At 54.9% G+C, this 11,557-nt stretch overlaps 2 protein-coding genes and 1 long non-coding RNA gene across 6 annotated transcripts in view; 2 read left to right on the forward strand and 1 right to left on the reverse strand.

The window, feature by feature from the left end:
• DAZAP1 (DAZ associated protein 1) overlaps positions 1-5,528 on the forward strand; it is a 25,060-nt gene extending 19,532 nt beyond the window's left edge. For all 4 annotated transcript variants that reach the window (XM_086863077.1, XM_086863078.1, XM_086863079.1 and 1 more), the window contains 3 exons: positions 305-445; positions 1,224-1,406; positions 4,541-5,528. In XM_086863077.1, the coding sequence (XP_086719203.1) occupies positions 305-445; positions 1,224-1,406; positions 4,541-4,713 (497 nt within the window). In that variant the 3' untranslated portion in view covers positions 4,714-5,528. The remainder of the gene's footprint in view (positions 1-304; positions 446-1,223; positions 1,407-4,540) is intronic.
• Positions 4,967-6,997, reverse strand: LOC111940285 (uncharacterized). Its single transcript, XR_002869463.2, has 2 exons — positions 6,443-6,997; positions 4,967-5,491 (listed from the first exon to the last, which is right to left on the reverse strand). It is a non-coding gene; the product is annotated as an uncharacterized LOC111940285 (long non-coding RNA).
• Positions 6,998-7,086: 89 nt separating this feature from the next.
• Positions 7,087-10,043, forward strand: RPS15 (ribosomal protein S15). Its single transcript, XM_086863083.1, has 4 exons — positions 7,087-7,163; positions 7,489-7,574; positions 8,810-9,044; positions 9,882-10,043. Exons 1-4 carry the CDS (start codon positions 7,161-7,163, stop codon positions 9,993-9,995), a joined length of 438 nt encoding a protein of 145 aa, XP_086719209.1. The 5' UTR covers positions 7,087-7,160; the 3' UTR covers positions 9,996-10,043.
• Positions 10,044-11,557: the final 1,514 nt, after the last annotated feature.

The raw sequence follows: 11,557 nt of genomic DNA on the forward strand, positions 1-11,557 counted from the left end.
TTGAATTTGTCCTGGAGGAACGAAGGGGAAGACAGTGGATTCTTAGCAGCTCAGTAATGGGAGCTGACACACATCCTGCTGCTCCAGCCACATTAATTTGTTACCAAGGGATTACATGCTAAACTGCAATTATTTACAGTGGGGATACTTGGAGGACAAATATTTCCCAAAGTGAGGATTCATAGAAGGCTGAACCTGCGTTTGAAATCCACCAACAGCCTTACCCCACCTAGAGGAAGCTGACTCCAGCAGCAGCTCCTTGGTATTCTTCTGCTTCAGTTTTTGGGTTTCTCTTCTTTTCCAGGTGGATATGGACCCCCTCCTCCAGGCAGAGGAGCTCCTCCCCCCCCACCACCATTTACCTCATACATTGTCTCCACACCTCCCGGGGGATTCCCGCCTCCACAAGGATTTCCACAGGGCTATGGCACCCCTCCACCATTTAGTAAGTGACCTCCAGGGGCTGGAGCACATCCAGCTCCAAATTCAGCTTTTCCTCATCGTTTGCTGGACTTGGATTTGCTCCTGTGTTTCACCTATCCTTAATTATTTTTCCCAGATTGTATATTCTGAGTTAAAATTAACTATAGCATTTAATCTTTCTTGGATTATTTTATTCTTGGATGCTGTAATCATTTCTATTCTCTAGTTTAAAATCTGTGTTGCTAAATGAATTTAGATTGTGCAGTTTTGTTAGGACATCTGAGAGAAAACTTAGAGCTCACTGCTGGTGATCTGGGCCAAACACAGGCAGGGTTTTTGGAGGAGCTTAAGGAATTAGGGTTGTAACTGGGGCTGGAAATACAAATAGGATTTTTAGCACCTACCTCTCAGGCCAACTTTTCAAAAGCCTGTCACAAACCTAATTTAAAGAAGAAGGTGGAAAATAGCATCCTGTTATTTCAAGATGCTTTTTCCTCTTAAAGTCTTGGATAATACAACTTCCTCCTCATTTCTCATGTTTGTGAGCACAGAGTTTGGTCCCCAGTTTATCCCTTTCTCTGTGCTGGCTGCTGCAGCCTATGGCTTTGTGGGGACATTTCTCCCACCTGTGCCAGGTGAGAGCTTTGAGCCATGGGGGTGACCAAAGTGTCGAGGTGAATCTCTGTGCAGCCACTGGTCACAAACACCTGGGGTTTCATGGCCTTAGAATTGTTGGTTTGAAATTGTATCATCTCTAAAGGCAAGCAGGACATTGATGTTCATCTGTTGTGTCCTTGCAGGTTTTGGTTATGGTGCTCCACCTCCTCCACCTGACCAGTTTGCCCCCCCTGGAGTCCCCCCTCCACCTGCCACTCCAGGGGCAGCACCACTCGCTTTTCCTCCACCACCACCACCATCTCAGGCAACTCAGGACATGAGCAAACCCCCAACTGCTCAGCCAGAATTCCCTTATAGTCAGTTTGGTGAGTAACTGCTGGCATTTGTCCCCTTTCCCTTCAGTCCTGAGTGTTGGACACAGTTTGCTGCAGGCACTTCTCCTAGACAGGAATGCTCCCACCAGCTCAAGCCATCCTTAAATCATGCAATATTCTAGCCAGAGGGAATTTTCTTAGCTCTAAAGTGTTGCTTTTGTGCTGGAAAATAACCTTCAGGGATTTGTGCACTGCCAGGATGAATTCCTGGTTTCCACTCTTCCCCAAATCTGTAGCTAAAACTTTCCACTCCAAGAGCTTCACAGAGCTTGTAGTGAGCTTTTCTTCTTGTCTCCAGAGCTTGGAGAACAGACTTGAAGAGTAAGAGCAGCATGGAGAGATGGGCAGTGCATGTGTAAGGATCCAAACTGCTGCCTTTTCCTCCCTTTTTTCCTCCCATTTTCCATCCCTTCCCCATTTCTCCCAAGGTGCAGTTCTGTGCAAAGCTTTTTTTGTGCTCTGTAGGTAACTTTGAGGTAGGAGGCACTGAGCTAACAAGTTTTAAACCAGGCAGGCAGTGCTACAAAAAACAAATTCTTTTTAAAATTGCTAGACAAGTGCCTGTGCACCAGAGTAAAATTGCTGCTGCTCCCTGAGGGAGCTCAGAGGGAATTCTCATTCTCATCTTGCTCTTCTCAGCCCTGTTTTTCAGCTGTGCTCTCTAAATATCTTTGCAGAGATCTCTCCAAAGAGCTCTGTACTAATGTTGTTTTTAAGGGATTGTAATTGGTCAGTTTTTACTTCTGAAGGGAATTTATTATGCAGCAGCCCCGTGGATTCAGGCTGTTTTCTGCTGGAACACGTTCTCCATGTGGTAGTGCTGTCTCAAGTTCCTGCAGAAACTGCTATGAAATGAAAACTTCACAAAATTTATTTGAATAGATATTATTCAAAGTTGCAGCACTGTAAAGCGCAGCCTCTGAAGGAAGATGAGCCTTTGAGATGTGTTTATTAAGCAGCATGGTCTCATGTTGATGAGTTCGAAATGTTTCTTCATTTGTTTCTTACAAACACAGTTGATTTCATGGATAGTTTTACCCTTGTGACTCGAGGAAGTTTTTCTTGTTCTGCCAGAACTTGGCTCTTTGCAGACTCTTTTTGGAGTGGGTTGGACCCTTCTAAATAAAGCACAAATCCCTGCAGAGCCAGTTACAGTCAGTGAGGAGCCAGAGTTTGGGAGGTGTTGGAAGTTTAGGAAGGATCTGATGGAGAAGGACTCTTCATCTGGAGCTGTAGTGGCAGGACAAGGGGAATGGCTTTGATCTGGAAAAGAATAGATTTAGACTGGATACTAGGAAAAACTTCCTCTCTTTGAGGGTGTTAAAACCCTGGCACAGGTTTCCCAGAGAAGCTGTGTCTGCCCCATCTCTGGAAATGTCCCTTATTTGCATATATTTACATAAATGTGTAAAACGTGTGGGCTTTAAAAAGACAGAGTTCCCTAATGAGTGTAAGGCACTGTAAGGTTTATGCTGGGCAGTGTCCTAAATCCTTCCGTGTGTGCACCCAGGATGAGTGTCAGCACTAATGCTCACCCTGCAAAATCAAATTAATTAATTACATTCATTTAAAATAATTAAAAATTCATTATCTCCGTGCAGGGCGCTCTTGAGGCTCGTCCTTGCAGTCCCCTCAGTTCTCACTGGGATGGGTTTGTCTGCTCCAAACCTTTCAGGCCACACCCGAAGCTTTGTCTGCCCTCCCAAGGTCAGGCTGAGCAGGGAGGAGGAGCCTCAGGCAGGTCCTGGGAAAGTTCCCTGGTGTTCCTTGCCGGGGCTGCTGGAGAGGGTGAGAGGCAGGGATGGTGCTCAGGTGTTGGGGTTTTGTGTCAGGGCTGTGCTTCCAGCTGGGTGAAACCCCACAGCGAGCTGTGCCTGCCGCTGCTCACTCCCTGCTGATGGATGCAGGCTCGGCTTTGGAGCCAGCCACTCAAACCACACAACCTGCACAGCCCAGGGGAGCAGCTGGGCTGGAGCAGAGCCAGAGAGGGAGGGCAGCAGCCAAGGCACTGAGTGTGGCTGTGTGCTGTGGGTTTCCTTCATCACAAACAACCTGAGCCCCGTGCTGTGGGGCTCACACACTCCTGTGTGCGGGGAGAGCAACTCCAGGCTTGTGTTTTTCCACTCCCAGCCTCACCCCTTGGCAAACAATCCCGTTGTAGTTTTGGGTGCCTGCTTATCTGTGTCTGAACAAGTGCCAGGAGGAGCATTTGGAGCTCCCAGAGCCTGAGCTCGCTGTGTTTTAGTGCTCATTAGTGCCAGCAAGTCCTGAGGGACAGGCAGAGCTGGAAACTGAACTGCTGAAGACATGCTAAGAGACTTTGTTTGGGATTAAGAGAGTTAAACCTGCTCTAAGCCTGCAGAGAGAGAGAGGCAGCACTGCAGAAATGCTCTAGGTAATTAGGAGCCTTAATAGCATCTTTCAGAGCTGGGGCTGGCGCTGATGCCAGGATTAAGAGTCATATTTAATTATGAGAATTTGAATTAAATTTCTCAATTTCTCAGTTGTCTTAATTTACGTGTAGTTGTAAATTTTGTATTGGTAGCAGGAATTCCAGCCAGACTTTTCTTGTGGAAAGAAAATGCCTGTTTTTCTCCCTGTCTCTAAATTCTGCTCATTCCAGAGAGGTCTGTGGTGCAGATTCCAATATTTATGTGTGATTTGAAAGGGAATTTTAGGATTGTCTGTTCAGTGCAGGAAGGTTTTTCATTGTCCAGGTGATGAAGCTGAGTGTGCAAAGCCAAAAATCTCATAACTGCACCCTCAATCTGGGAGGTTTCAGGGAAAATTTCCCAGCTCCATCTCTTACCTGTCCTGGATCTGACCGCTTTTAGCCAATAAAAAACCCAACCCAAAATCAAAGTGCTCCCAAGCACTCCCTGTGAGCCACACCAACCCTGTGAGCAGATGGTTGAGCTGCCAGCCCAAACACAGCTCCCCCTCCCTGCACACCTGTTCCCTTCTGCTTTTTGCCATTTCCTGTGTGAGGAAGGAGAATTCCTGCAGGACCCCAGAGCTGCTGCTCCTCCCAGGTGATGTTGCAGGGTGTGCTCCTGGGAGGGAGCGGTGCCAGCTGTGGGATCCTGCTCCTGGAGCCTCATCCTGTGCCTTTCCCTTCTCCCCAGGGTATGGACAAGACTTGAGTGGGTTTGGACAAGGTTTCTCTGATCCCAGCCAGCAGCCCCCTCCCTACGGAGGCCCCTCTGTGCAGCCATCCAGCGGCCCCCCAGCCGGAGGCAGCGGCTTTGGCCGGGGACAGAACCACAATGTGCAAGGATTCCATCCCTACCGGCGCTAGCCTGGGCTGGCAATCAGGGAGTGCTGTCCACAGGGATCTCTGGGCCCAGCTGAACCCCGGGATCCCAGACTTCTGAACTTGTGACAATCACATTACTTGATGGAAGAAAAACCTAACAACAATTTTTTCGTGGGGGGGTGGGGGCAGATGGCTTCTGAAGGCAGAGCTGTGGGTGTTTGGACTGCAGTTTTTAAAGATTTTCCTTTCTCTAACCCATCAGCACAAATAAAGAAAATGTCACTGGTTCAAATTACAGGGTTTTAAAAATGTCTTCAGCTTTAATTCAAAACTTCAGGTTTCTTTTTTTTGAAATTATTTTTCCTGAGCCTTTGTTTTACCGTATATTGTAAACTTTTATGTTTAAAAGAAAAAAAAAAAATATATACATTTACAGATTGTGAAATTTTTAAGAGAAATTTTCTACTATGTATGCTGGCTTATTTTTTAATTTAAAACAGGGTTTCCATGAGCGCTGTCGGAGGCGGGGGAAGAGCTGCAGCCCCTTCCTCCCTCCCCACGGCAGCGCTTGGGGCGGAGGGTTCCGAAACTCTGGGAGTTGACAGAAACCTGCTGAGTGTATTTTGCTGTTTGTTCTGGGGGGCAGAGCTGGGCCGGGGCAGGCACAGGAGCTGCGGACGCACAGAGGCACTCGGGGAGCGCTGGCTCCGGGCTCCACGCTTCCCTCGCTCCGCCGCGGGGCTCCGGAGGCCTTGGCGAGATGTGGATTTCCCTCAGGCAAAAAGGTTTTGGTGCGTTTGGCACTGAGCAGTGCTGAGCCCTGGTTTGAATAAAGACAAGAACCTTTGGATTAGAAACACCAGCCTGTCTCCATTTTTCTGGGTTTTTTTTGGTTTTTTGGCTTTTGTGAGTGTGGGTTTGCTGGAGGAGTCCCTTGGCAGCCCTGGGAGTCCTCGGGGGCTGCTCTGCTGGGTCTGTGTGGTGTCACCAGTGTGCCCTGTGCCCGCCCCACCGGGTGGCACTGCCAGGGAGCCACTCCTGGATGGGATCTGAGCTGGGGAAGGATCCTCCAGCCTGGATCAGAGCCAGCCCGGTGAAGAGCTTGGATCCAACCTCATGTGCCGAAGGGCTCAGACTTGGATTGGGTCCTCCAGCCTGGATTGGATCCCTCCTGGCACTGGGCTCCCACCTGGACTAGACCATCCCAGTGAAGGGCTGGGGCTTGCAGTGGATCCAAGCAGCCTGGACAGGATCCATCCTGGTAAAGGGCTTTGTTCTGATGTGCTGAATGGCTCTGATGTGGATCCAATCTGACCTGCTCCAGGGCTCCTAAAACCCTTGGCCTGGCCCCATGTTGGGTCACACCTGATAGTGACAGTGACACAAATGCTGCTGTTCATCCTTCACCTTGAGGCACTGCAAGAAATTGGGTAATTTATGAAATTTATTCAGTGGATATCAATGTCTGTAACTGCCTCACATCTTGTGGAAGATCACCGCTGGGTTTGGCTCTGAACTGTTGGGCTAAGCTGAGGGAAAGGATCTCCCCGAGGTCACGGTGTCCCTTGGCTGAAGGGCAGCCCCAAATCCTGCCCATGGATCCTTCACCGGGGGCTGTCTGTGCTCCTGAGCCCGTCTGGTGTAATTAATCACTGTTAATGAGGTGGATTTGGGGATGGGTTGGGATGTGGAGCTCGCTGGGTCGCTCCTGGCAGGACTCGCATCAGTTCAGAGGGTATTTTGTATTTTGTGTGGATCTGGTTCCACTCACTGTGAATCGTCTGGGCTCCAATCTTCGTGGCGCTCCAAGCTCGGAATTCCTGCTGGAACAGGAGCTGCTCCAGCGATGTTCTGACACCAACTCCACTCCCTCAGGAGTGTGGAACACCGCGGAAACGGCACAGCACCTCCCTGGAGCCTGGAGAACACCCAGCGGCTTTACCTTCTCCTGGGATAAAAGCGTTCGGATTTGGATCCCGACTGCGCTGAACCAGCTCTTCCAGGCCCGTTAGATCTGGAACCGGATCAACCTGTGCCGAACGAGCCGGTTCTGCCCTGCCCCGAGCCGCAGAGCCGCTGCCTCCCGTGGGAAGATGAAGGGTCAGGGTGAAAGACGAAGGTGGCCCCACACAGGTGCGGGATGCTCGGGCCCGGGCTGGCTGCGGGGTCCGGGCCGTCCCTGAGCCGCTGCCGTGCGGGTTCCACCCTGGGCCAGGGGAAAGGGGTGGGTTTATTGGAACCTGAGGTTTCCCCTGGATCACGAGGGGCAGGTTCAGGGGGCAAGAGGAGGCTCCGTCCCTCACAGGTGTCCCCGCGGTGTCCCCGCGGTGTCCCCGCGGTGTCCCTGAGGGCGGCTGCGGCCCCTTTAAGGGCAGTGAGGGCGGAAGCGCTGCTCGGGCGCGGCTTCTCCGCCCGTTCCTCCCGCGCCGCTCTCGCGAGATTCGCCGTTTCCGGCGCGGGCCCGGCCTTTCCGAGCAGCCCCGGCCAAGATGGTGGGTGTGGGGGAGGCCCCGCCGGCGCCATCGGGCCCCATCCGCCGCCATCCGCGACTCCTCCGGGCCTCGCCCGCCGCGGCGGCGCCGCCCGGGTCTCGGGGCTTCCCTGCGGGACGGGGAATGCGCCTCCCCGGGGCGCTGCGGGGGCCGTGGGTGCCTGGGCCGGACGGGGCCCAGCGCGGCGGGATCGGGGCTGAGGGGAGGGAGCGGCCTGGGCGCCCAGCGGGGCTTGGTGGGGCCGCGGCCTTTCCGTGTGCGGAGCGGGGAACGCGGGCCTTGAATCCCCTGATCCCCCTGCCCTGACCCCCGTCTCCCGCTGCAGGCGGAGGTGGAGCAGAAGAAGAAGCGAACCTTCCGCAAATTCACCTACCGCGGGGTGGACCTGGACCAGCTGCTCGACATGTCCTAGTAAGGGCCGGGGAGCCCCCCGGGCTGGGCTTTGGGGGTCGGGGAGCTGCTTCTGCCCCATCCTCAGGTTGTGTTCAACCAGCGGCAACAACGGGAGGTTCGGGCGTTGAGCAGCTGCTTTTTGGATTGTTTAAAATCTCTCAGTGGGTGACACCGTCAGTGTGGGGTCCCGGGGCCCTGCTCCGGACTCCGTTCGGGTGATGCTGTGGGTGTGGGGTCTCTGGAGCTGCTCGAGGCCGTGCTCCGGGCTCAGGTGCACAATAACATTGTTATTTTGGGGTCCCCGGGGGTCTCCCTAGGCTGTACCCCAGCCTCAGTCTGGGTAACACAGTGGCACTGGGGTCCCCCCGGGGCTGTACCCCAGACTCGGTTTGAGTAACGCTGGCTGGGGAGCACTGGGGGGTCTCTCCAGGACGTACCCCAAGCTCAGTTTGGGGTCCCCGGGGCTGTACCCCAGTCTCTGTCCGGGTAAATCTGTGGCTGGTGGGGTTCCCTGGGCCTGTTCTGGGTAACGTTGTTATTGAGGGGTGTCTATGGGATCTCTCCAGGCTGTACCCCAGGCTCAGTCTGGGCTCCCAGAGGTCTCCCAGGCCATACCCCAGGCTCAGTTTGGGGGCCCTGAGGGTGTCCTTAGGCTGTACCCCAGGCTCAGTTTGGGGGCCCTGAGGGTGTCCTTAGGCTGTACCCCAGGCTCAGTTTGGGGGCCCTGAGGGTGTCCTTAGGCTGTACCCCAAGCTCAGTTTGGGGGCCCTGAGCCACACCGCAGGCTCTGTCTGGTGTCCCTGGGGATGTCCCCAGGCTCAATCCAGGTACTACCATTGGGTATGGGGCCCTGAGAATCTCTTGGGACTTCACCCCAGGCTCTGTCTGAACAACTCTGTGGCTGTGGGGTCTCTGGGAGTTCCTCAGTCTCAGTTTGGGGTCCCTGGTGGTCTCCCGGGGCTGTACCCCAGGCTCAGTGTGGATAACTCTGGGGTTGTCCCTGCCTTGTTCCCTAGGCTTGATTGGGGATCCCTGAGGGTGTTCTTAGGCTGTACCCCAGGCTCAGTTTGGGGTCCCTGGGGGTGTCCCTGGGTTGTTCCCCAGGCTCAGTTTGGGATCCCTGGGGCTGTACCCCAGGTTCTGTCTGGGTACCTCTGTGTCTGTGGGGCCTCTGGGCTCTCCCAGGGCTGTAGCCCAGGCTGGGTTTGGGGTCCCTGGGGTGTCCCCTGACTGTCCCTGTCCCCGTTTGGCAGCGAGCAGCTGATGCAGCTGTACAGCGCGCGGCAGCGGCGGCGCCTGAACCGGGGCCTGCGCCGCAAGCAGCACTCGCTGCTCAAGCGCCTGCGCAAGGCCAAGAAGGAGGCGCCACCCATGGAGAAGCCCGAGGTGGTGAAGACCCACCTGAGGGATATGATCATCCTGCCCGAGATGGTGGGCAGCATGGTGGGCGTCTACAACGGCAAGACCTTCAACCAGGTGGAGATCAAGGTGAGCTGGGGCCTGGCAGGTGTCTCGAACACTGAGCTCGGCGTCTGGGCTGTTCACTTCTCTCTTGGTAACTCGTTCCCTGTGTCTGGGAGGGGTCCAGGATGCTCCTTGGAGCGGGGTTGGCTCAGAGGAGCACCTGAAGGTCATCCTAGGAGCTCCAGGATGCTCCTTGGAGCAGGGCTAGCCTGGAGGAGCACCTGGAGATGTCATCCTTGGGGGTCCAGGCTCCTCCTTGGAGCAGGGTTGGCTCAGAGGGACACCCGTGGTGTCATCCTGGGAGCTCCAGGATGCTCCTTGGAGCAGGGCTGGCTCAGAGGGACACCTGAGGTGTCATCCCTGGGGAGTTCAGGCTCCTTGGAGCAGGACTGGCTCAGAGGGACACCTGAGGTGTCATCCTTGGGGGTCCAGGCTCCTCCTTGGAGCAGGGCTGGCTCAGTGTCCACCTGGAGCACAGTCTCTGAAGCACTGAAATTGCAGTGGAGTGATGCATGTGCTCAGCCCTGGCTCCCAGCCTGCTGGCACCACTCAGGGATGAAACAGATCCCTGATCTTTCCCAGGAGTGGAATTACCCACGGGGTCGTGTCACTTGATACCACCAGTGGGATTAAATGCTCCTGCCTGGCATTAAATCCCACCTGGAAGGGCACAAATGCCCCTGTGGCTCCCACATCACCTCTTCTGGGAGGGGCAGAGCTGGGGAACCCCTCTGGCACCAAGGGAGGAGCCTGGCTGGAGTAACCGGCTGTGCCAGGCTCCTGCCAGCCCCGGGATGGGAGGGAGGGGGATGTCCCTGTGCCCCCTGGCTCTGTCCCCAACACTGATCTCTCCCCTTGCAGCCCGAGATGATCGGCCACTACCTGGGCGAGTTTTCCATCACGTACAAGCCGGTGAAGCACGGCCGGCCTGGCATCGGTGCCACCCACTCCTCCCGCTTCATCCCGCTCAAGTAACTCCGGGAGGGAGCCTCTGCCAGTGTAAATAAAGAAATTCCACCTGGATCCGTCTGTCTCCTGACTCTCTGTTCCCAGGGTGGGGGGCTGGGGTTTGTTAAACTCCTCACTCCACCATGACTGGATGTTTTCCTGAGTATTCCCAGGTTTTTTGGCACTGCTTTCTGTCAGGGCCTACAGTGGACAAATCTTCACGTGGGTTTAGTAAATGAATGAAGTTCTTTGCTCTTCTCTGGGAAGTGGGGAATGGCACTTTAATATTTACAGCATTTCCATTTATTTAACTTTTGCTAATACAAGCACTGGGAATGTGGAAATGTGGAATTGGGGGAAGTCAGGGGTGTTCCCAGGGCTCAGAACCAGCCTGAGTCCCAGGAGAAGCTGCCAAGGCCCATCACTGATGTCAAAACCCCAAACAATTATTTCCTAGTCCTCAATTTGGGAACCCGAAGGATTTTGGTGATGGGGATCACCGAGTGGCATCGGCTGGGGGCTGAACTGGGGCATGGCAGCTCAGGCTGGGAGGGAGGGATGTGTTTTGGGGGATGCTCTCAGGGATGAGGGTGATGATGGGAGGGAAGATGAGAGGAGTTGATCCCGGATGGATCTGGTTTTGTCTCTGAGCGGAGCCAAATGAGCCCAGTGCTCATCACCAGTGCCACGTCCTGCAGTGAAACCTTCGGTGGAGAGGGACCGTTTGTCCCCAGGGTGGTCCTGGCTTGTCCCTGCTGTTGGCCAGGGTCCCTTGGGGTCCAGCTCCAGCTCTGTAAGTCCCTCTGCATCCCATTCCCGTGGCCAGTGGTGCTGGGGCCATTTGTCCTTCAGGGAAGGTTTCTGGGTCCCTTTTTGTTCAGTCAATGCAACCTTGAGAGTCCTCCCTCCCACTGGTGGCCGTGGGGGGAACAGGGCTGGGGTCACTCCTGCTGTGGTCACTGTCCTGCTGTGGTCACTGTCCTGCTGTGGTCACACTTCAGCTGTGGTCACTGTCCTGCTGTGGTCACTCTCCAGCTGTGATCACTGTCCTGCTGCAGTCACTGTCCAGCTGTGGTCACTGTCCTGCTGTGGTCACTGTCCTGCTGCAGTCACTGTCCAGCTGTGGTCACTGTCCTGCTGTGGTCACTCCAGCTGTGGTCACTGTCCTGCTGTGGTCACTCCAGCTGAGGTCACTCTCCAGCTGTGATCACTGTCCTGATGCAGTCACTGTCCAGCTGTGATCACTGTCCTGCTGTGGTCACTGTCCAGCTGTGGTCACTCTCCAGCTGTGATCACTGTCCCACTGTGGTCACTCCAGCTGTGGTCACTGTCCAGCTGGGGCAGTGTGGGGACTCTCAGCCCTGGGAGGCGACGGCTGGAGGGCCGGGACACCCCAGCTGGGAGGGAGGTGGGTGACAGTGACCTCGGTGGGTGACAGTGACCTCGGTGGGTGACAGTGACCTCGGTGGGTGACAGTGGCCTGAGCACATGGCAGCAGCCACGGTCCCGGGAGGGGTCGGTGCAGAGGGGCCGTGGCGGGGGGGACACCGGGGCTCAGCCACACCTTGGCTGGGTCCCCAAAGACATGG

Source organism: Cyanistes caeruleus, chromosome 25, assembly GCF_971803275.1.
Source record: "Cyanistes caeruleus chromosome 25, bCyaCae1.hap1.1, whole genome shotgun sequence".
In the NCBI taxonomy this organism is placed as follows: domain Eukaryota; kingdom Metazoa; phylum Chordata; class Aves; order Passeriformes; family Paridae; genus Cyanistes; species Cyanistes caeruleus.